Source organism: Pteropus medius, unplaced genomic scaffold (assembly GCF_902729225.1).
Source record: "Pteropus medius unplaced genomic scaffold, Ma_sr-lr_union100, whole genome shotgun sequence".
NCBI lineage: Eukaryota > Metazoa > Chordata > Mammalia > Chiroptera > Pteropodidae > Pteropus > Pteropus medius.
Window position 1 is genome coordinate 277,394 of NW_024340699.1, and position 24,417 is coordinate 301,810.

The 24,417-nt window shown below is 44.7% G+C and overlaps 1 protein-coding gene across 3 annotated transcripts in view; it reads left to right on the forward strand.

Moving 5' to 3' along the window:
• Positions 1–24,417, forward strand: part of CYFIP2 (cytoplasmic FMR1 interacting protein 2) — a 112,933-nt gene that overhangs the window by 5,035 nt on the left and 83,481 nt on the right. For all 3 annotated transcript variants that reach the window (XM_039876528.1, XM_039876529.1, XM_039876530.1), the window contains exons 2-7: positions 10,448–10,587; positions 12,049–12,138; positions 17,705–17,782; positions 19,283–19,384; positions 21,471–21,652; positions 23,392–23,488. In XM_039876528.1, the coding sequence (XP_039732462.1) occupies positions 10,471–10,587; positions 12,049–12,138; positions 17,705–17,782; positions 19,283–19,384; positions 21,471–21,652; positions 23,392–23,488 (666 nt within the window). In that variant the 5' untranslated portion in view covers positions 10,448–10,470. The remainder of the gene's footprint in view (positions 1–10,447; positions 10,588–12,048; positions 12,139–17,704; positions 17,783–19,282; positions 19,385–21,470; positions 21,653–23,391; positions 23,489–24,417) is intronic.

Consider the following 24,417-nt stretch of genomic DNA (forward strand, 5'->3'; position numbering starts at 1 on the left):
GAGTTTGAGCAAAGGCACAAAGCAAGGATGTCCCTGGGCATTTGGCACGCTAAATAGGCTGGCCACAGTGGATAGTCTATGGCAGAAAGTGTGGTCTTTAAGGATGCCCTTTGGATGGTGTGTCCCATTGTAATCAGAATCGTTTGCTTTCAAGTTGGAAAGTCCCTGAGAGAGACTCAAGTCCAGTGATTCCTAACTGGTTGGTTTTGGTTTTGCTTTAAAAAAAAAAAATTAGTACATATGATGGACAGTATTGATGTGCTCAACAAGTCATACCCGCAGCCAGTCCGTTCCCCAGCTCTAGCCCATTTTCTCCCACTCAAAGAAAGAGGTGAACATGCCAACAGTGATGCTGTGGGAGGACTTTGAGCCCTCCCTCTCACATAATAAAAAGCACCTTGTTTGCAAACCTCACTACTTGAACCGTTATTAGTACAAGTTGCCACAACAGCCTTCACAATGGAGGTTTTGACATCATGTTTGAGAACCACTACCAGGCCGACCTCCACATTTTACAGGCAGGCAACTTGCCCTGAATGATGTCCGATTTCCAGACCTAAGTCAGCCTTCAGAGACACACTCGAGTGCAGTTTCACATCTATGAAGCTGAGGTCTGTGTGCTCCGATCCGGTGGCTGAACCTGAAGTCTTGCCCTTTGTTTCCACAGCAGGTGCAGTGGTTTCCCTTTCTGAGTTTTAGCAGGTGCCTCTGAGAGGCAGCTCCTCTCCCCAGATACAAGTCCTTGTTGGCGCCTCTCATGTGGCCGCCTGTCACGGGCCTCAGCAGGAGCAAATCAGCAAGCGGCCTTCAGTAGCATGACGTCCCCTCTCGAGAGGATGATATCTGCCTGGTTGAGTGATCAACAGAAAGGCCGCCTCAACCTGACAACACAGGAAGCAGCTGAGTAGAATGGCAGAGGTGCTGGCAAGCCCTGTGGCCCCACGAGAGGAGCGTAGGCCTTCTCCAGAGGCCCAAGTCCAGGTTGACCTGATCTCAGGTCCCCTGTATGGAGAGAAGGTGCAGGTAACAGGCCTCTGATCACAAAAGACCCACAGAGAGGGACTTACATAGCAAAGACTGCCAAGAGACAGTGCTGGGGGCCGGCCTATCATCTGAACTACTAGTAAGGAGGGCTTGGATGGTTGTCTTTTAAAGTAAATTTAAAATTTTTGATCAGAGCAATACATGCACATGCTTAAAAAAATCAAATAGTATTGAAAGACTCACAATGAAAAACAGCCATCCAGTGCCCCTGCCCCCAGTGTCTGTAGCTTTTAACTGGCCGTTTTTCCCAGGAGTTGCCTCCAGATCTCTAAATGAATGATACGCCTGCGCTGCTGTTTCTTGATTTATCGATTCTCCGAGTTGTCTGTTTACTTCCCGCTGTAATGGATAAAGATTTCACTTTCTTACATCGTTCCCCGCCCTCCCCTGCCCCATCTCCCAATATAGTAAGAGCTCTCTTTTAACCAAAATCATGTTTAAAGTGTCTACATTATTCAGGTGTGTAAATGATGATCACAAGAGAGCCAAGTAATGTCCTTTATGTCCTTTGATTATATTTCCCTTCTTATATGGCTTTTTCTTTTATCGCAGAATTAGAATTCTCCCCGCCTCCCTCAGCTCTGTCAATTCTGTTACTATATCTGGTCCCCTTGTTTTCCCAGGAAGTTGCGGGGTTAGCCCCAGCTCTGCCCCTAACTAGCCAGGTGACCATGCATGCACACGTCCTCATCTCGGGGCCTCTGTGTCCTTATAGGAGAAAGAGAGCTCAGGTAGGAGGTGGAGAGCCAGAGACCCATCTTGTTCTCATTCTAAACCTCAGTGCCCATCACCCCACCTCAGAGGTTTTTATTGTTAGAGGAGTCTCCTGGATGGGGCACCCCAGGACAACAAAAATAGGCAGGGGAGGTGCCTGGTTTGGGCCCTGCCCCACGGGGTAAGCATAAGTGTGTCTTGCTCTCTTTCTCTCTCCTGCTGTCCCCTGTTGATTTTTATTCAATAGTTTCTGCTCATGGGAGCAGCATCGCACTCCCCCAAACCCCCCAAGCTCCTGCTCCTGCTCTCTTTGTACCACCCCTGTTTATATAACACTCAGTTTCCAAAGAGTCGTCATATAAATGCTAACATTTTTTGGTAACGGCTTTATTGAGATATAGTTCGCATCATATACAATTCACCCATTTAAAGCATACGCATCAGTAATTTTTAGTATATTCACAGAGTTGAACAACCAGCATCATGATCAATTCTATGACATTTTGTTATGCCAGAAGAAACCCCGTGCCCTTCAGCAGTGCCACCTGTTTACCCCAGCCCCCACCCCTAGCCCAGGCAACCACTAATCTGCTTTATGTCTCTATAGATTTGCCTGTACTGGACATTTCCTAAAAAAAATATATGCTGCTTTCATTTAGCATAATATTTTCAATGTTCATATTGTCGTATACATCCATACTTCATTCGTTTTCGTGGTTAAATAATATTCTATTATATGGATATACCATATTTTATTTATCCATCCATTCATCAGTTGATGGACATTTGAGTTATTTCCACTTTTGGGCTATTACAGATAATGCTGCTATGAATATTCACGTGTAAGTTTTGATATAGATAATAATATATTTTTAGTTCTCTTGGGAATATACCTAGGAGTGGAATTGCTGGATCATACGGTAATTCTGTGTTTAAAAATTCGAGGAAATGCCAGACTGTTTTCCAAAGTTACTGCACCATTTTACATTCTGGCCAGCAATGTCTGGGGGTTCCAATTTCACGTTCTCACCAGTACTTACTATGATCTGTCTTCTTCCTGATCTTTGAGAGAAAGCATTCAGTCTTTCACCATTAAGTGTGATATCAGCTGTGGGGTTTTATTGTATCTGCCCTTTTTATAGGTTAGGGAAGTTCCCTTTGATTCCTAATCTCTTGAATGTTTTTATCCTGAAAGAGTGTGAGATTTTGTCAAATGCTTTTTTTGCATGAAGCGAGGTGATCCTTTGGGGGCTCGTCCTTTATTCCATTGATATGGCTTATCACTTTAATTGATTTGGGGATGTTAATATTAAACCAGTCTTACATTTCTTGGATAAATCTTTCTTGGTTGGGGTGTATAATCCTCTGTATGTGTTGTTGGATTTGGTTTTGTTGGAGAACTAACTTTTATTGAGCACTTGCTACCTACCAAGCTCTTTGTAAGGATTAACTCATTTAATTTTCAGAGCCTATGAGACAGGAACTGTTATTCTTCTTCATATCAAAGATCAGAAAAGTGAGGCCCAGAAACATTGTGTCATCTTCCCAAGGCCATACAGCCTGGTAGTAGAAGAGTCAGAATTCGAATCATAATTTACCATCACACTAAGCCACCTCTCATGAACATATTAATGGTGGATATGAGATGATTTTCAGCCGATACACAGACCTGTGTTTGTTTTCATTGTTTTTGGTTTTTTTAAATAGTTTTCTTCTGTTTACTTGGTTCTCTGTTAATGATGGGTGATATATAAAGCTTCCTTCTATAATATATTTATAAAGCAAAAACCAAAAGTCTGTTTAGAAAAACTATTAAGTAAATAATGGTACAGGCAGTTTATGGATGTGATTGCATAGTCCATGTCGATTTAATTTATCCGCGTTATTAATAATGAAGGAGAAGGAATGGGAAAACGAGAAATGAAGATGTGGCTAACTTCAGGTCTTCTCATTTCTATGTTAGCGGGTTCAGGTGCGTTGATACATTCTTTCATCCAGTACTTCCTCAGCGCCTTATCTGTCCTTGGCACTCTGCTGAGGGTTTCAGGAATGGGTATGATATGGTCCCTGACCTCAAAGAGCTTGTACATGCATGCACTGTCCTGTACGGAGAGCATATACATTTATTTCACGGGCAAACTCAGATTGATTGCTAATGGCCACCTGGAGTTCTGTGTTTCACGAGAAGGACCTTGACGAGGCTGACGGTGATCTCATTGAGGAATAAGTTAACGATCAGCAGCATTTGCCCTGATGTGGGAGGAAGAAGTAGCAGTACTCAAGGCCCTTCTGAGGCAGAAGAGAGGTTCTGCAGATCCACCTAGGAGTGGAATTGCTGGGTCGTATAGTAACTCTGTTTTAAAACTGTTTTCCAAAGCGGCTACACCGTTTTGCATTCCTACCAGCAATGTATGAGGGCTCCAATTTCACATCCTCACCAACGCTGCTCATAAGGCCAGGGAGTGCCAAGGAGCAATCATGTCACAGAGGGGAGGGACCTTGAAGGGTGAGTGAAATCAGGACACACAGGGATAGAGGAAAGAGATTTTATTTCGTAGATAACTCTTTTCAAATTATGGAAGCTTTTTACTTTAAGTGCTTGACTCTTAAATATTTGAACCATATTGATGGAGTTCTTTCTAAAATGCTATTTCTACTCCTCCCCCACTTTTAAAAACCTGGTATCTTGGGCATAGCAGTGCCTTTCTTGACGTCTTAGGTTCATTGGTCATCTACTCATTGACCATAGAGTTCATTTTAGGTATAAATGTATACTTAGCACTGCGCTAGGAGCTGGCTGTGAATTAGACACAGTTCCTGCCCTTGAAGAGTTGATTGTTTAGGTCAGGAGAGAAAACATGGTAAACTGTATAATAAAGTGTTACAGATGCTGTGAAAGAAGGAGCACACTGGATTCAGTGAAGACCAAGGGAGAAGGTGGGTTCAGAAAGGGAAGGGGGAGTCAGAGCTGCTTCTCAGGAGGTAGGCTTCTCTGGGAGGTAGGCATGCCTTCAGGTCTCTCCCAGCTCTAGAGTCATCCTGACAGTGTACCACGTTCTTTGAGTTCTGCTGTGAACCGTGATAAAGGTGAGGCTTTCTACAGGCTACTGTTACTCCTACGCTCCGTGGCTCAGGCTCCCGTTTGGCTTCTTTCACCACCTTGTACAGCCCCGTCTCCTCTCCACGCGCCACCGTGAGGCTTGCTGCTTTACTTTACGGATTGGTACAAGTAATACTCGACAGGCGGCTCCAACTGGCTCCTGTGGGGTTTGGTTTAGAGTCACAAGATCTGAGCATGGGATCAGTGGGGTGTTCTAGCCTGCTTGGAATAAGCCCCATGGTCCATTTGGGTGCACTCTATGGAGGTCTTGTAAGAGACACACAAATGGCTATGAACCTACTTGGCCCCCACACACGTGAAGATGTTCTGACATGTTGGAGGGTCTCAGCTGCAGGGGATCACTGTGACCTCTGGAGCCATATCCTGTCACAGCAAACTGGGGTTCCCACATAATCTCCAGATACACCCTGCTTACACCCATGATGGAAAAGCTGGCTACACTTCTTGGCATTGTTCCTCACTCAGTCAAATGCTGCTTTTAAAAAAGTTTTTAAGGGGGGCTAGCTAAGCCTCCTTTTAAAAATATTTATATTTTTGTTGACCTACTTAACTTATATAGTATTTTATTGTATATATAAATATACTTATATTTTTAAATTTTATTTTAGTTGCTTTCCAGCTAGAGAGATTTACAAACACGGAAAATATTTCCTGGCCTCTTGATAGTTCATAAAACAGAAAGGTGACAGTTACTTAATCTTTCTAGCTTGGCAGAGTCTTGTTCTTTTTGAGGAAAGACAAGGCAGCCAAACAGGAGCAGGAAAAAAAAAAAAAAGTAAAGTGCTTGCTACCTTTCAAAATGGTACAAAAGTAGGTGTGGTCTAGGACCAGGGTCAAGATATCTCCTTTACACAGGAGCTCAGCAACTAGCTGACCACGTGGCCTCGAATGGAAGTTTTCACTTCTCAGTAACACCATGCCCTCCTTAGAGAGACAGCAAAAATAACACTACCTGTCCTTGAACCTGCAGGGTAGTTGTGAATCAGGAAGTCAGTATGAAAGCTCTGTAAAGTTGAGATGTTCTTGTAATAATCATAGTGCCTTCCTTTTTGGTAGAAGAATTGTTGCAGTGTGGTTTAATCCATTCATTCACTCTCTTAAAAAGAGGCTACCCGACTGGCTAACATTTCCTGAGTGCTTACCCTGTGCCTGTTCCTGGGCTAAGCAGTCCATGGGCCATACTGCTGTGTGATTCTCAGAATAAATCCCTGAGGGCAGGGACTGTTATGATCGCCCCTTTACAGGTAAAGAAACTGGGACTCAGAGAGGTTAAGTATTATGCTTACGGTTATACAGCTCGTGAGTGGCAGGTGATGGATTTGAGCCCCATAGCTCAAGCTTAACTACTATACTTAGCTTTGTATTCCACTTCAGTAAAAATACCTTATTTTCTTTACTTTCCTTCCAGAACATCAAACAGAAAATGACAATGCAAATCTTTGGCTTACAGAGTGGTAGGTTTTAGGGTGCGAGTAGTCAGAATCGGCATTCCCAAACCAGATTCCCCTAGCACCCGTCCTGCATTTGTGGGGCCCACCTCTTCCTGCTCAGGATCTATCAGTCATCTCAGCCAGGGGTGAGGGGTGCCCTAAAGCCCTTCTCAGAAGCAAATTGCCTGTAAGCCCAGTGTTATTACTTGTCCTGGTGACACCAGGCCACTGAGCTTGAGTTCGTTATGAAGGCACTGAATTTAAATATGCCATGGATAACCCACACTGAGAGATTGCAACTGTGTCTGGCAAATGATGCTCCCAGAAGACTGTTAATTTTAAAATATTTTATTTCTCTTCCACAATGACAAAATGGGCATGTGTTCATAGGCTGAATATAAAGAATTCTTTTCATTTGGAAGGTTGTATAACAGGCAGGACAGTTGGGCCAGAAAATAACTTATTTTCATGTATACTTCTGTTAAAATTTCCAGTACATTTTTTTCTTTCTGATTGATGTGTAGTTGGCAGTGACTTCTGGCATTTGGGTTAAAAATGTCTGATTTCCTTCTCCCTTAGGCAATAAGTGATCTACAAGTAAACACAGAAATCCATTAGAGAAGTTGTATTTACTAGGAAATGAAGATTCCTAACTTACCGGCTTTGTAGGCTGTTCACTTATTGATTCTCTTCAAGGGAAGTACAGGGTTATTATTGTGTTACAGGGGGAAACCTTAAGAGTTATTCTGGCAAGTGACTATTTTGATGTCTGCAAAGCCCAGAAGAAACCCAGGTTATAGGAGAAAGAAGGGAAAGATCATGACAAGTAGGAGTCAGGGAAGATGAAGTGAAGATGGATTAGAATTGGGAGTGTATCACTGAGCTGGGGTAGGAGGTATGGAAAATGTCAACATATATAAAATTGGATAGAAAAAGTATGATAAATCCCTATGTGAGCATCTCATAGCATTAACAATTATTACTTGATGGCCAATTTTGTTCCATCTAGTACTCACTCTTCCCTACCTAGTATTATTTGAAAGCAAACCCCTGTATCATTTTATCCATATTTTAGTAGGTATTTCTAGAAGGTAGGGGCTCTTTTAAAACATAACCTCAATACATAATCACATCTAAAAAATAATAACACTCTTTCCTTAATACTACCAAATATCCAGACGGTATTAAACTTTCCAATTTTCTCATAAATGTTATAATTTTATTTTTATGTGGGTTGTTTGAAATAGGACCCAAATAAGGTCAACATTGCAATATTCTGTTAAGTGTCTTATAATCTGTAGCTTCCCACACCCATCTTTTTTTTTTTTTTTTTTTTGCAATTTATTTGTTGAGGGCACCGAGTCATTTGTCCAAGAGAGTTTCCCATAGATTTTACTGATTTCTTCACTGTGGCATATTTTAATGTGTTCTGTCTTCTGTATTTCCTGTCTACTGGCATCAAAGGCTTGATTAGATTCAAATTTTTTGTTTTGGGTCCAGCGTTCTTCATGAGGTGATGGTGTGTTTTTCCATTGGGAGGTACATCTGAAGGAAAAATATCTGATGGAAAAAATCTGATTCTTTCCTTTAGAAGCAGTTGATGGTCAGTGCCTACATCCATTTGTTTATTAGGGATTTGAAAATAGGAATATTTTAATTCTGTCACTGTTTCTTGGAGTTGGGGTAGGGGAAGAAAGAACTTTATAGTAAGAAGCATCTCTCTCTTCTGCAATTTGGTTTTCCAGTAATGCAGTTTGTATACAAGACAGGTTAAGTGTTTGCTTCTTTTATTTATTGATTTTCAACATATAAGTTGGTTCCAACAGTAAGAAAGTAATATGCCAAGTGGTGCTCACATTGCCCCATGTGTGGCCAGTGGAAACGCCTCAAGCTGGTTTCTGGGTCCCTTTGACATAATCCTAGTAGTTATTGATAGATTTCTGCTTCTAGACCTTTTATAGGACAAACCTAGAATCCCACCATAGCTCCATTACTTGCTTGCACTTGACCTTGTGAAATTAAATTCTGAGCTTCTGTTTGCTCATCTGTAAAATGGGAATAATCATAGTACCTACCTTTGTAGGGTTGAAGCATAATTAAAGTAGTCAGGTGTTTGGTACCACACAGAATAAGGGCTAAAAGATGTTATTATTATTATTATTATTATTATTATCATCATCATCATCATCATCATCATTATTATTTGAATTAATGAAGAGAGTTATTAAGGCTTTGGAGCTTATAGATTATTATGCTCCAGAAAATCATTAACTCCTTCTGCAAAATGGGCTTAATGTTAATGTGAGAAAGAAGGCAGTCTTTTCTGCGGATTGACACATAGTTTTGCTGTAGAACTGAATGCCACACTTAGAAGGCAGGGGAGAGAAGAGGAAGAAGCATAGGTGTGGGGAGGGCCTGAAACCGCCCAGTGAGGCCAGGTGCCTGCAGAGGGCAGAAGGGGAAGTCTCTTCTGAGCTGCCTGTGCCCCCATTGGATGTGGCCTTGCTGTTGCCATGGTGCATGACTGGGAGGTGTGTTGAGAACTCAGTGACGTGGTGACACGTGAATCATCATTAGCTGCTCACCCCCGTCTGCCTTCCCAACTGTAGGCCTAATGGGGACACTAGTTTAGGGGCAGCAAGCTGTTGGGTACACTCCAGCTGTTTCAGCCGGCAGCCCCTGGACCCAGTTCTCGTGGGGGTGATCCGCTTCTCCCCTGTGCTCTGGCACCACATTTCCTAATGAGTGGGGCAAATCCTCTCACACTCTACTCCAGCCCTTAAGCATGCCTCACACTTCTCTGTGCTTGGGGGGTAGGGGAGGGAGGGGTGCTCTGCTGGCACCATGGGCCCTCTCTCTGTTTCCTTATTCAAATGTGCCAAAGGGTTAGCTTATTATTATTATTAACCTCATAAAACTCAGTTTTTAGAATTTTGTCCACTTGGTCTACTGTTTGTCTATTTTGGTTTGCTTCGGTTTTTGCTTCATTCATTTCTGCTTTTGTAATTATCAGTCCCTATATTCTCATATTTGGGGATTGATTTGTATTCTTTCTTTAGATTTTGAGTGGAAAATTCAGTTCATTTAGTTCTACTTTCTTATTTTCTACTAAATGCATTTAAGATATGTATTCATGCTGTCTTTCAGTTCTAAGTAGTTTATCATTTCTATTTTTCTTTAGCTATGAATAACCTTGAAGTCTGTTTTTATAAACTTTCATAGGTATGGGGTTTGAGGCGGGGCTAATTGCATTATTGAGTTCTGATTTTATTGCACCATAATCAGTGACTGTGACTTCTAGGAGACCATATTTGGGGAGATTTGGTCTAAATCATGATTATTTTTTATCAACATTTCACATATGCTTGAAAAAATTGAGTTTTGAAAAAAACGTTTGCTGAGTTGGGTAACTATGCTGTTCAGATCCTCTTCAGTTTCACTGCCTGGCAAAGTTCCCACAGAAGCCACTGCTCCCCACCAGGGTCCCAGACACAAAAATGTCCATCCAGGGCTGATTCATTTGGTGTGGCTCACAACACACACCCCAGCCAAGAAGATGATGGCTCTTCCCTTTTGCAAAGGAGATTACTTTTGCTGGAGTCCGAATTCTTTCAGTCCCTGCTTAATTAGCTTGTAAAACCTAGGCTCTGGTTTCAAGTGGATAATCTTGGCTGTTGCAATCATAAGTATTTGTGCCGTGCAATAATTTAAGAGTGGAACTGATAAATGTTCTCACGAAGAACAAATATCAGGGGCTGGCTGTGGCCCGTGTTGTAGCATCCGGCATTACTTGAGGTCTTTTGCCCTTGTTCACACTGGTTGTGTGGGCGTCGCCTAACTTCTCGGAGCCTTGTTTCTTCATCAGCTCTGCGGGTGTGATACTATCTACCATACCGATCACAGAGGGTTGCGGTGAGGCTCAACTGAGATCACAGACGGAAAAAGTACTTTGTAAACTGTAAAGAGATCTTGAAATATCAAGCGCAAGTGAAGGGTACCTCGTGAAAGAGTAGCAAGTGTGGTCTCAATGTGTGTTAACACCCTTTATTCTCTGAAAGGAGCCTGGACCGGGTGAGAGTGAGAGAAATATTCGAGGCCCCTAAAATTCTTCATTGTCCTTCCCTTCCCATCCCCTCAGCTCGTAGTCCAGAAACTGCAGCCATGACCACCCACGTCACCCTGGAAGATGCACTGTCCAACGTGGACCTGCTGGAGGAGCTGCCCCTCCCCGACCAGCAGCCATGCATCGAGCCTCCACCTTCCTCCATCATGTACCAGGTGAATTCTCCCAGGGCACCCAGGAGCTTAGGAACTCTGGGGATCCCCTAAGAGGGTTTGGCTTGAAGGCAGAGCAAAGGGGTAGACCTGCATCTGGAAGGTGAAAGGTCATGAGCTGATGGAGTTCTTGGCACACTGGTAGAGCAGAGTGTAAGGAATAGATTAGCTGATAAGTGTACACCAGAGCTTTTTCTCCTCCCCAGGGAAGGCTTGTTGATCTGCTCTGACCCCAAATACCTTCCCGGCTGTTTTTGCTGCAGCACCAACCAAGGCTTTGGCAGCTCTGACCTCATGAATTAAATATTGCAATTTCAAAACCCCTAGAGCTTGCCTGGGTAATTACTTTTCCTTCATGTATGTGAGAAGGGTTCTTCAGCTCCCCATAGCAGCTAATGGCTCAAGGAAGCTGGTCACAGTTATTTGCTTCTGCCTGAGAGAGTTGAACTTGTGATAAACTATGATCAGATTGCTCAAAACCATGATCCCGCCAGGATGTGGTGGGAAGGGCATTGATGCAGCTGGAGGCCGCCCTGCAAATAGCCCCTAGTCTGGGCGTGCCGGGCAAGTATGCCATGTTAAGAAAGAATCTTCTTACTTTGAAATTCTTAACTATATTTGACCTTTTGAAAGTTCTTGGACTGCTAAATGAGACTAAATATAAATGCATAATATATGTTTAATTTTATTTAGTGGTTAGCTTTATTAAGCACATGCCTGAAGGTTCAACTCATAAACTTGGTTTATTCACATTTTCTAACCCAGATTAGATTTTTAATTGCATAAATATCTTATTTTATTACAAGCAATACAAAAAAGTATAACAAATAAAAATTTCCCTGTAACTATACCTATAAGTACACACACACCCCTTTTTTACCAAATATATGTATATATTTTTAATATACCAAAAAGGAATCACACTATTTATATATTGCTCTACGATTTGGCTTTCTTAACTTAGAATTCATTATGGATATTTTTTCCTGACCACATCATTCTTAACTACCACATAGTATGAATAAGTCCATTGTATGGATATATTATCATTTATTTAGCAGTTAATGATTATTTATCTGGTTTCCATTTTTTTTTTTTCTATTGCAAAAAATGCTACAGCTATTTTCCTTGTACATATATATCTGCACCTTCAAGGAAGTGTTTTTGTAACTGCTGGATGAAAGCAATGCACATCTTAACTTTTAACAGCTACTTAGGCTTGTAGAGTGTAAGCATTTACTTCCAGGGGTCAACTGGGGGAACTTGATGAACAACCTGTCTGTGGACAGCTCCTGCCCAGCGTGGTCCAGGGTGAGATTCTGGGGAAGAGATGAGAGAGCGAAGTGGACATAGGTTTCCACAGAAAGTCTGTGGCATGTGCAGGCAGCGGTTTGTTGCCTGGACCGCCAGCCACCTTGGACCTGTTTTCTAACAACCAATGTTCCTGTCCTTTAATCTCCACAGGCTAACTTTGACACAAACTTCGAGGACAGGAATGCATTTGTCACAGGCATTGCAAGGTACATTGAGCAGGCTACAGTCCACTCCAGCATGGTAAGTCTCTGTGACCTCGCCAGGGTGGGAGGGGCTGTGGGCATGTGCTCAGCTGTTCCAAGAACCCCCTGCCTCAGTCAGACCCACCTCCTTAAGCCCATTCTCATGCCTACCCCTTTCCCTCTCAGTGCCTGGGGAAGATACTGTCCCTGTATCCTCCAGCTCTGCAAATTCTATTCACTTTCTCACCTTTAGGACCCAGCTTTATCCCCACTATTCACTTCCTTGAGCTTCTATAGCCTTTTGGCTTAACATGTGATTAGATCCCGCTTTGTCTTATATTTTTTATAGATTACTGGCTAGGTAGAATTTTGTCTCTTGAGCAAAGCAAAAGTTTCTCAAAAAAAGGGACGGCGGCTTTGGAATAACGTGTTGACTGGAGGAAGCCAGTGGCCTACGTCATTCACAAGCAGGGCCAGCTCTCTGATAGGTCGGGTGTCTGACCCGTCTGTGAGGGATTACCCCTTCCCTCTTGAGTTTTCATTGATTTTATTTTCATGCAGCACTGAAATTTGCAGAATTCCAGATTCCTTATTCACAGGCTCTGCCTGAGGCTCCTTTCTCACTGTATCAGTTATATTCTAAAACATTGTCTTACCATACTGTGCCCATTCTTTCAATAAATGGTGTATACCTGGTACCTGTACGAAATGCTGGAGCAGGAGATATACAAGGACAAATAGGGGCCAGTCTTGATTCTCAGTGAGTCAAGTGGGAAATAGGCAAGCTTACCATTTATCGAATACTTTCTGTGCAGATTTTTTAAATGCATTGTCTCAATTAGCCCTCATCTCAATCCCATGAAGTAGGTTCTATTTTCCCCATTTTACAGATGGAGATAATTGAAGTCCAGAAAAATTAAGTTACTTGGGGTCCTACTGCTGATAAGTGACAGAGCTAAACCCAGGTCTGTCTGAGTATAAAACCTGTGCTCTAGCCTATTCTTTGCAGACAAATAAAAATGCATAAAATTAAAGGTAAATGACATGGTAGAAGTTGAAAGCTCTGTGTTTTTGAAGGGGCCTTGAGAGGGTCAGAGAAAGCATAAAGAAGGAAGTGGCTTTTGAGTAGGTCCTTGTATACTATATATAATGTTATAATGTGTTGGCGCATATACACATATATACACACACATGCATTTTCACCATTTGTATGGTACTTTAAAATGCATAAGGTATTCTCATACATGATATCATTGGGGCCTTATAACAGCCCTGTGACTTGCAATAGACATCATTATACCCATTTTAGGGATGAGAAAATGAAACCTAGAGAAGTTAATGAGTTGCCCATGATCTCACAACTAGTGAATCACAGGGTCAAACCCAGAGTCCAGGACTTCTGCTTCCCAGGCCTGACCTTTTTCCACTGAACTCTGCTGTCCCACGAATTTAGAATTTTATCCATCAAAGATGAGATGGGGAGTGCATGCCAGCTGGTGGAACCAGCAGGAGCAAAGGCACAGAGGCAAAAATTTTCAGAGACTGCCTGGATTTGCACTGTAAGGTAAATACAGGGAAATTCTCTGTGGTACGTACGGAAAATTACATAAGGGTCAGTGCATAGAGGGCATTAGTCTGATAGAGCTGCCATAACAAAATACCACAGGCTGGGTGGTGTAGTAACAAACTGATTTTCTCACAGTTCTGGACACTAGAAGTCCAATATCAAGGTGCCAGCAGAGTTGGTTTCTGTCAGGGCTCTCTCATTGGCTTGCAGGTGGCCACCTTCTCACTGTGTCCTCACGTGGTCTTTTTTCTGTGTGCATGCACATATGTGGTGTCTCTCTGTATGTCAGATTTCCTCTTCTTAAAAGGACACCAGTCAGATTGGATTAGGTCCTACCCTAACGGCCTCGTTTCAACTTAATCATCTCTTTAAAGTCCCTGTCTCCAAATATAGTTCCATTCTGAAGCACTGGGGATTAGGCCTTCAACATATGAATTTGGGGGCAGGGTGGGGGGACACAATTCAGCTCATAACAGAGGGCTTTAATTCATTTAATAAAGAATCAAAAGCAATGGAAAATGTTTATCCGTGGGAGAAATGTGAACAGAACTCTGCCTGAGGAATAGTTTCCTTTGTTAGTTATGTGCAGAATGAGTTGTCCGGTGACAAATCCATCAGGATAAAGTTATCTACATTGGAAGTATTAAAAGCCAAATAAAGGTGATGGCGTGAGGGATGGCCAAGGGAATGGATATGAGAGACACTGGAGGTTAAGTCCACCCATTTGCCAATCAACTGGGTGCTGGGGCAGAGGGGGATTGTACGAGTTTTCTATTGCTGCTGTCACAGATTTTCACAAACCTAGTGGCCTAAACAACACAGATTTATTTGCTTACAGTTCTTTTGGTCAGAAGTCTGACATAGGTTGTATGGGGTTAAAATCAAAGTGTTGGCAGGGCTGCCTTCCTTTCTGCCTTTCTGGAGATTCTAGAGAAGAATCTGTTTCCTAGCTTTTTCCAGCTTCTGGTGGCTGCCCACATTCCGTGGCTCAGCCCTCTTCCAGCCCACAGTCTCATCTCTTCCACCTCTGCTTCCTTCTTCACCTACCTTCCCTGACTCTCTCCTGCCTCCCTCTTTTTCTTATTAAGGTCCTTGTCATTACCTTAGGTCCACCAGATAAATCCAGAGTAACCTCCCAATCTCAAGGTTCCTAACTTAATGACATCTGCAAAGTCTCTTTTGCCATGAAAGGATTATATTCACAGGTTCTGGGGATGTGGACATCTTTGTGGGGCCATTATTCTGCCAAAACAGGGATAGCGTTGATACGGTTTTAGATGGGTTAAGAATCGGGTATACTGTTGACATTCACGAATCATGCCAAAACCTCACCTCCCTCAACAATTTTCACCTTGTACCTTTCTTTCTCTAGAGTCGCTTATCAGTGGCAAAGTGTCTTCATTAGATGCTCGCCTTCTTGATTGCTCCTGCCCACACTTGGGCAAGGTGAATCTTTCAAAGGGCAGGATAGCCAGAGAAAAAGAGGAGGAGGTGGAGGATATGTGTTAACCTTGTACTTGACCAGCTACATGGAACAGTAAAGGGTTCTTTGCTGGGGGTGAGATGGGAGCCGAGTGTCCAAAGTAAGTGCTGAGAGGTGCAGTCTGTCACCACCAGCCCTGAAATTCGAGCTGACCTCACATTGACTTTAAGTCATGGACTTACAGAATCTTACAGTTATGAAGGATTTTAGAGATCCTTAGTCCTCCAGCTGTCCACCTGGGCTACACGTTGGATTCATTCACCTGGAGGACATTAAAAAAATACTGATGCCTGGGCCTCTTCCCTGAGGATAATGATTTAGTTTAGGAGGGCCCTGGCCTGGGCCTCCGGAGTTTTCAAAGTTCCCCAGGTGACTAACATGCAGTCAGGGTTGAGAACCAGTGATTTTGGCCAACTCTTTATCCCAAATGAGAAAACCATGACATAGTCAAGGTAAAAGATGGGCCCAAGCAGAGCCAGGATTAGAACTCAGGTCTCCCATGGCCTCACCCAGGGCTCTCTCCACCACACCATCCTGACCTCTATATTCCAGGCATAATTATACCACAACTCTAGTTGATGGTCAGCTATCCATGGGGCAGAGCCCCTAGCATTCTATTCCCAGCAAAGAGCACCAAGCCTGGGACCCCTGAGTGCTCAGTAAAGCAGTCACTGAATGAGGGAGCTGGGATACTCGTACCTACCAGTTTGGGTGCTGACAGCAGATACATGTTCCCTAAGTTACTGCCACTTCCCTTTTTTGACATGTGTTCTGAAGCAGCAGCAGCAGGAGACCCACAGGCTCGATTCCAGTTCTCTGTCATCTCAAGGACACCTTGTTACTGATTTAAAAAGTATTGATTGAAAGTGCATCTAGTCAGTGGCATTTGCTGCTGAAAACTATAAAACGTAATAAACTTCGAATTAAATTTGATCTTGTACTAGGAAGTTATTACGAAATAGATGTTATGTGGAATAAAAAATAAATCAGTAAAGATGCATTTTTGAATCAGTACAAACATTTACAAAAGAGATGGTCTAGTAATACTCTTTTTTACTGTATTTTTGAAATATCCTTCATATAACATAAAACTCACCATTTAAAGCACACAATTCAGTGTTTTGTTTTTAACACATTCACAGTGTTAGGCAACCATCACCACTATCTAATATTCGTCACCACAGAAAGAGACCCCAAACCTGTTAGCAGCCACTCCCAAGTCCTCTCTCTTCCCATCTCCTGGAAAACACTAATCTACTTCCTGTTTCTGTGGATTTGTTGATTCTGAACATGTCATTTAAGTGGATCCTACAGTATATGGCCTTTTGTATCTGGCTTCTTTCACTTGGCATCATGTTTTCAAAGTTCATCCATGTTGTAGCATGTGTCAGCAAGTCATTCCTTTTATAGATGAATACGATTCCGTTGGATGGCTAGACCACAATGATTTCTCTGTTCATCAGCTGGTGAGCATTTGGGTTGTTTCTACTTTTTGGCTATTAGAATAGTAACTGCTGTGATCGAGTGTGTATGTTTCTGTGTGGACCCACATTTTCATTTCTCTCGGGCTTATCCCCGTAGGAGTGGAATTGCTGGGTCATATGGTAACTCTGTGTTTACCTTTTTGAGAGACTTCCAGCCTATCTTTTTCCTAGTAAGACTCTTAACTCCCTTGATAGGTTACCTGGAGTGTGTGTGTTTATATTCCATTTAGTTCTCACGAAATTATCTGAGGTCATTGTTGTCATTGTCACTATATGGAGAACCTTAAGTTCAGTGATTTCCCAAAGGCCAAAAGGCCAAGGGTAGGCAAAGCTGAGATTCGAGCCCGATATTTGGACCCCGGGTTTAGGACTCTCCACAGTAGCACTGTGAGTAGCGAGGTGAGGTGAGTCATCACTGGATTTTTCAGATTCATTTTCCATGCTGTTGTTGGTTTTGCCATCTGCTCTGTATTATTTTTAAAAATTGATCTTCATCATTTTCCTGCTTATGAAATAGTAACATAGGTTCTTATAAAAAGTGCAAACTGTCATACTATATGATAGGAAAAGTGAAAGCTCCTGTTCATCCAGCTCCACAGATTGCTTCTAGTCATAGCATGGTACATATTCCACCAAAATATTTTTCAATAGACATAATATACTTTTATAATTATTACTCCTTGTTTGGTTTTGTAACTGATCTGCTGTACATACTGTTTTATTACTTGCTTGTTTTCTTACAGACAGTATATCTGGGACAACTTTTGCTGTTGGAACAAATAGATCTGCTTCCTTTCTAAGGTGGCCATCCATCTTTGTAAAATGTGTCCTGTTTATACAGAGAGCCCTTGGGTGTCAATCAAACTTATTGTGCATCTGGGAGTGTGAGTCACCTGGGAATGTTATTGAAATGCGGATTCTAATTCCCTAGGCCAAGGAGGGGCCTGAGACTCTACGTTTCTAATGAGCCCCGCAGGTGATGGTGATGCTGCTGGTTCACAGACCACATGGAGTAGTGAGGATTCTGGCGCTATTGAGAAGCCTTGTGGCACCAGAGCAGTCTCCCTGATGTGCGTGTTTTGCTTTTCAGAATGAAATGCTAGAGGAAGGACATGAGTATGCAGTTATGCTGTACACCTGGCGCAGCTGTTCCCGGGCCATCCCCCAGGTGAGACTGTGCTTGCCGGGTGGCTCTCCTGCCTCCTGGGACTGACAGCCTCCACTTCGCCCTCATCCTTAGAGCTGAGCCCTCCCAGGGGACAGGGCATGAGGGAGGCCTCTTATCCAAGGGGACACGCTGAAGACATTTGGAGAGCTTCCCATAAAACTGACACCAACTTAACAAATATGTGTCCGATATGTTTTATTTCAAAGGCAGTATATAACTGTACAACACCCAAACCACTGCAGAAAGGTATAAAGTACAAAGCGAAGCATCCCTACCTCCTCACCCCCAGCACCCAAACCCACTTCCCAACAGAACATAATCTCTGTAGACACTTTGCTGCCTATTCGTTTGGATCTTTTTCCTTGAATATCATGAATATTCTTATGATTATTATTTTGTAAATTATTACTGTTTATAAAAGTGTAGTGTTTCTTATTTATATTCTGCTACTTGTTTTTTTTACACTTTAGTCTTTATTACTGACATTTTTCCATGTTGACACATATAAATATTATATTACCATCACCATCATCATGCTGTAATTCATGAGTCCCGTTTTAGAAAATGTATAAAGAGAAACAGATATATAAAGAGAAACTGTTCCTCTCCCTTCCTCTAATCCTAGCCCCCAGAAGTAACGACTTAACAGTTTGGTTTGCATCCTTTCAGATTTTCTCTGCCTGTGTTGTATACAGATACACAAACACACACAGGTTTGTTTTGTGTTTTGTTTAACAAAAATGGGATTAAATTACACTTATCGTCCTCCAGTTGTTTCCATCTGTCAGTTTACAGTAGCAGTCTCTCCATGGCACTTCCCATATCCCATTCCCTCTAACAGTGATGTAACGATGTTGAAGGAATGCATCATATTTTATCCATTTAACCGTGGGCTGGTGGATATCGATCTTGTTCCTACTGTTTTAAGAATTCCTGACCAACAGCGTGAAGAATGTCGTTGTGCTTACCCTTCTCTTACTCGTCAGTTTCAGTAACCCTGTTAGCAGTCTTAAGTGTGCATGCTGTGAAAATATCTGCCATATGATTCTGATGGGCTGAAACCCACTGGGCAGAGAAAATGGGTTTCTTAATGGGCCCGAGTATGGCCAGGGAACTTTACCCCAAGTGCATCCAGAGCAGTGGACAGAGCGTTTTTCTCTGCTTAGAATCTGACAGGGCCCTCCTGGAGTTGGAGTAGGGGAAAAGCTGAGGGAGCGAGACCTTGCAGATCAACTCCTGGTGAGGGCCCAGAGCAGACTGAAGGGGAGGACGGTTCTGTTCTTGGGACCACCTGGTTTCTTTTCTGCAGCCAATATCTTAGGAGCAGTTCTGCCCCCAGTTAAACTCGTCGGACGGGGCTGCCCCCACCTCCTCTCACTAGGGTGACCGTATCATTTATCATCCTAGATGTGAAAAGGGGTCCTATTAATAATAAGACAACAGGCGTGAACCAGGACTTCCTGGGCAAGTCGGGATGTCCGAAACCCCCTCTCCCCACAGGTGAAATGCAACGAGCAGCCCAACCGTGTGGAGATCTATGAGAAGACGGTGGAGGTGCTGGAGCCAGAGGTCACCAAGCTCATGAAGTTCATGTACTTTCAGGTGAGGGGTCAGGGGCTTGAGGAGGCCCCCGCTCTTCTAGACACCGGAGTCTGGATTTTTGAGTCATGTTTATTCATTTGGCAAATACTTTTTGAGTGCCCCTCACAGACTCCTGAGTGAGCAAGACGGAAAAGGCCCCCTCCCTCCGTGTAGTTTGCACCTAATGAGCGTATGAGTATGTTCTGGGCAGGAGGAGAGACTGACAATAAGCAACACGCAACAATTTTCAGGGCATAATATGTCCTGTGAGTAAAATAAATTTCAAAAATCTCTGGGATGGAGGGTGTCTGTGACACGGGTGCAGCTTTAGGGACGGCCTCTTAGGAGGTGACTTTTGAGCTGAGATCTGTATGATGAGAAAGAGGCTGGCATGTGATGATTTGAAGGAAGAGCCTTTTGGCCAGAAGGAGCTGCAGAGGCGAAGGCCCTGAGCCCCGAAGGGGCACGACGTGTTTAAGAAACAATGAAGACAGGGGAGCTGCAGAATGAGGAGGGGGACGATGAAAGCTGAGTTTCGAGAGGGACCCAGGGACCTAGTAAGGTAGGGTACTGTAGGCCATGAAGTAGGTCACGAAAAGAATACGTGGCTTTTATTTAAGCTCCGTAGAAGCCACTGAAGGTTTTAGTGACGCGGTCTGATTTGAGGTTTTACAACAACATCTGTGGAAAACGGATGTGAGGTGGGGGCAGTAGAGATGTGAGGTGGAGGGCAGGGAGGAAGTGACAGCAGAGAGACCAGTTGGGATGCCAGGAAGAGTGATCGTTTAAAGGAGGAAAAGAGAAAAGACAGCCAAGGGCTTCGGTGAGCGGAAGATAAGTGGGCAAGCAGGTTAAATAGAAATGACAAAAAAAAAAAAAAAAGTCACGCAAACCGGTGGATTATCACGCTTATGTCGGAAGCTGTTCAGGAATACAGGTTGAACACTTTAAGACCAGCTCGCACCCCTGCGTGGGAGTCATGCCACATCCTCTGTCCCCCACGAGCTCCCCTGGAGAGCAGAGCTTCATAAATAAGACTTCCAGGCACTGGGCCAATGTCCGCCCTGCGGCCCGCTGTGCACTGGCCTCCAGGAGCAGGCGATGCATGCAGCCCAGGGCAGGAGCACCTGCATCAGGGGCAGAGAAACCCACAGTCCTGCCACATTGTAACTGCATGCCTGCGAGTTACAGAGCATCTCGGACACCTTTAGTGGGGAGGATAAATGAGGTCTGTCTGTAAAGAGCCAGATAGAGTCCTAGTCACAGAGTGGGTTTACCACATTAATCTGCTGTCACTAGCATCACGGACCTGCCTTCAGGGAGCCTAAAATTTCTTGGGAAGGCAGATCCAAGAGAGAAAACCTATCCAGAAGCTGATTAAGTGCTGAGCTGAGGGCCTCCTGGTGAGAATGGAGGATCTGGAATTATCTAGAATTATGCTATCCAGCACAGTAGCCCCATGCAGGTATTTACGTTAAGTAAGATTAAATGAAATTTAAAATTCAGTCCCTCTGTTGCACTAGCCATTTTAGGTGCTCAGTAGCCACATGTGACAGGTGGCTCTCGTCCTGGACGGTGCACACGTAGAACATCTCCACCATCGCCAAAAGCTTTATTGGATTTAGACCCCAGAAGAAGGAAGCCTGGCTCGGTCTGGTCTTTGAAGGAGAGAAATGACTGGCGAGTTGGGCTTCCCGGGCCTCAGGAGTGGTTGGAGCTCGTATAAGGAGTAATATCTCTCCCCTCCTCTCCTCCTCTCCCTGCTCCTGTCTCTGTCTCTGGGTCTCTACGCCTTGTGGTGTGGTACCTGGCACTATCCCAGGCGCCAGGATGTGAGAGTGAATAACACGTGTTTCTCAGCAAAGGCGTGGTGAATGAATTCATTGGTCTGACTCCCATGGGGGAAGGTCCCAGGCTTCCCTCCAGAAGTCAGCTTTGGGTTTAGGGACACCTCTGAGAGAGACCTCCTGGCAGATTGGCCTTTCTCTGAATGTCCAGGCTCTGAGCAGGGCCCCAGGGGACGTCGACCTTGCTCTCCACCTGAGCGTGCAGTGAGCTGCCCTACCGGGCTGCCACATCCTGACTCACCACCCCCCTCTGCCTGCAGCGCAAGGCCATCGAGCGGTTCTGCAGTGAGGTGAAGCGGCTGTGCCATGCTGAGCGTAGGAAGGACTTCGTCTCTGAGGCCTACCTCCTGACCCTGGGCAAGTTCATCAACATGTTCGCAGTCTTGGACGAGCTGAAGAATATGAAGTGCAGCGTCAAGAACGACCACTCTGCCTACAAGAGGTCAGGCGCCCTCCCCCGCTCCCCTCTTCCTGGGTAGCCAGCCAAGGGGAAAACGAGGGTGGAGACCTTCTAACAGACTCCTTCCCCAGAGCCAAAGTAGCCACTCCCCAAGCACACAGGGAATGGGCCTGGATCTATCTGTCTTTGTGGTTTGAGGAATATGATGTGATGCAAAGCTGGGTCTTTGGAGAACTGGGCCTGTGCAGGGTTTTCTGTCTCATGATAGAATTAAATCCTCATTTCCCCTACCCATGGAGCAGCAGCATTTTCTGTCGTCCCATGCAGTGTGGGACCAGTAAGATATCATAAAATGGTCACATCAGTCATCTGTAAGAAGTAAAGCCAACTCCAACTGCTTCTGGGAAAGAAGGAGCTGGACTGGCTCCTAGAACTGGAAGGTCCCCGTGTACCTGAATCCAGGTACTCAGGTGATATTGGTCTGGTTCCGTCTACCTCTCAGCTCGACTTTCCTCGATAGCAGCTCGTTCTCAGGTGGGCTCGTGCCCCGTGCGGGCTCCAGCAGCTTTCAGCTTCCCTCCGGCCAGCGCAGCCACCCCCGCCCCAAATGAGGGAAGGGATGCTCCTCCTTGCAGACGCTTTTGCAGAAGTCCCCAGGAGGGTTATCATCGCTCCAACTTGGTCATTTGCTAACTCTTCCATCAGTCACTGTGGTGGGTGAGGACTCCGATTGGACAGGTGCTCACTCGGCGGGGGGGCGGGTCAGCGTCAAAAAGAAGGACTGAGAGTGGGAAGGGGTCGTTCCTCTCCAGAAATTAGGGTGTAGCCACTCCTAGTGGGGTGTGAGGAGGGCAGTCAAAAGCAACAGATTTCCTCTGTGTTGTCTGGACACACGTCTTGGGAAGGATTTTCTGTGTCACTGATGCAAGGGCCCCTCCTCCTGGAACCACCTCATCCTGGGGCTCCCAGATAACCAGAGAAAGCAGACAAGAGGCTGATTCTCGAAATATTATCCACCTGAGTGAAGTGTGAAATCTGGGGGTGCCCAGCAGCCAGAGCCCCATCTCACGCTTGAATTAGAAATGGCACCTTTCACAAAGATTTCACAGACAGCCCATAATATATCTTCCCCAAGTTTCTCCCCAGTTTGGCCAACTCCTTCCATTGTGGTCGCAACCAAGATGGACCGGCTAGGGTCATGAATAAGGCAGGTGTCTCGTCTGTGTCGTCATAGTCATGACAAAGGCTGCACCGCCACCAGGTTAGGCTGGAAAATCTGGGCCTCCGGAGTTTTTTCCCTTCAAGTCCCGCATGGGTTCCTCAAGCCCATTGTTCTTTCACCTGTTAAATAACAAGACTTTTCTTTTCTGTGCGATGCTTTGCTTTAGAAACATTGAGGTTTTTCTATAAAGAACATAATAGCCTGCCTGTGGTTCTTCTCCATGACTTCTCCATGTGCGGTTTCACTGGAGGTCACTGGGAGGCCCAAGGATGCTTGTTTCACTCTATCTTACCACCTCTGGCTGGTCCAGACGATGCTAGCTGCCCTTGAACTTGGAGATTGAGCTTCGGTCCATTCTTGCCTCTTAATTTCAGGTGCCCTTGTCAGAAGGGTCTGAACAGCTCCAGATGAAATGACTCCAGAACATACTCTCCTTTGACATTGGAGTCACCTGTGATAGGAGACAGTGTGACTCCGGGTGAGGGGGCAGCGGGAGCCCACAGGGCCTGGTTTGGGCTACTGTGCTTGAGCGTTTCTCTCTTCAACACCTGTATTTCAGGGCTGCACAGTTCTTAAGGAAGATGGCGGACCCCCAGTCTATCCAGGAGTCACAGAACCTTTCCATGTTCCTGGCCAACCACAACAGGATCACCCAGGTGATGGCAAACTCCTTGTTGGTCTCTGGCCGGCGTCCCAGGTCTAGAGGGCCACAGGCAGGTGGACTTGAGCATAGGATCTTAGTCCAGATCTAACACCCCCACTGCCCTACTCAAGAATTAAGCTGCAGACTTAAGTCCCCCCGTCCCAAGCACAGAGGACCCTTTCACTCTCCCCAGATTTTGTTCCCTGAAAGCCGCCTCAGCCAGTATTCTGTCCCAGCATTGGCATAGACTCAGAGCATGGGTTCTGTAGTCAGATGCCTTTGTTTTCTAATCCTGGAGCCTCCACTGACTCACTGTGAGATGTTGGGCAAGGTCTAAACCTTAGTTTCCTCATCTGTAAAATAAGGCTGTTATTTTGAGAATATTATGAGAATCTATCTCATAGGACTGTTGAGAGAGATAAATGAGACACTGTATAAAAAGCCCTCGGTATGCAGAGCCCGACAAACGGCAAGGGCATAAGAAGCTGTCGCTGTTCCTGCTGCCACCACTTGGCCAGGGCGCCCCCATTCGGCTGTGGATCTCTTGCTCTGCCCGACTTAAGATAACCCGTCTTGCTCATTCGTCAATTCGACCTAAACAGGCACCAGCAAGACCCAGGCTGAGAGGGGCCCTCGACCTTCGAAGCGTTTTTAGGTTCACACCCCTGAGGGACGCTGCGGGTTTCACGGGGCCCTCCCTGCTCTCTGTTCGACACTGTCAGCCTTGAGGTTCCAAGTTTCTTTCCCAGAGGGAGACGCAGCCCATGCTGTCAGTGGAAAGCACCAATGATGCCTTCCACTGGATGCCCATCAGGGGGCAGTTTGTCTCTTTGGAGAGAAAGGGCCTGAGGCGGAGACCTCAGACCCTCTCTTACGGGAGTGCTTCCATGCTGCTCTTTCCTGCTGGGAAGGACATGCCTGCCGGCCCAGCTCTCTACCACC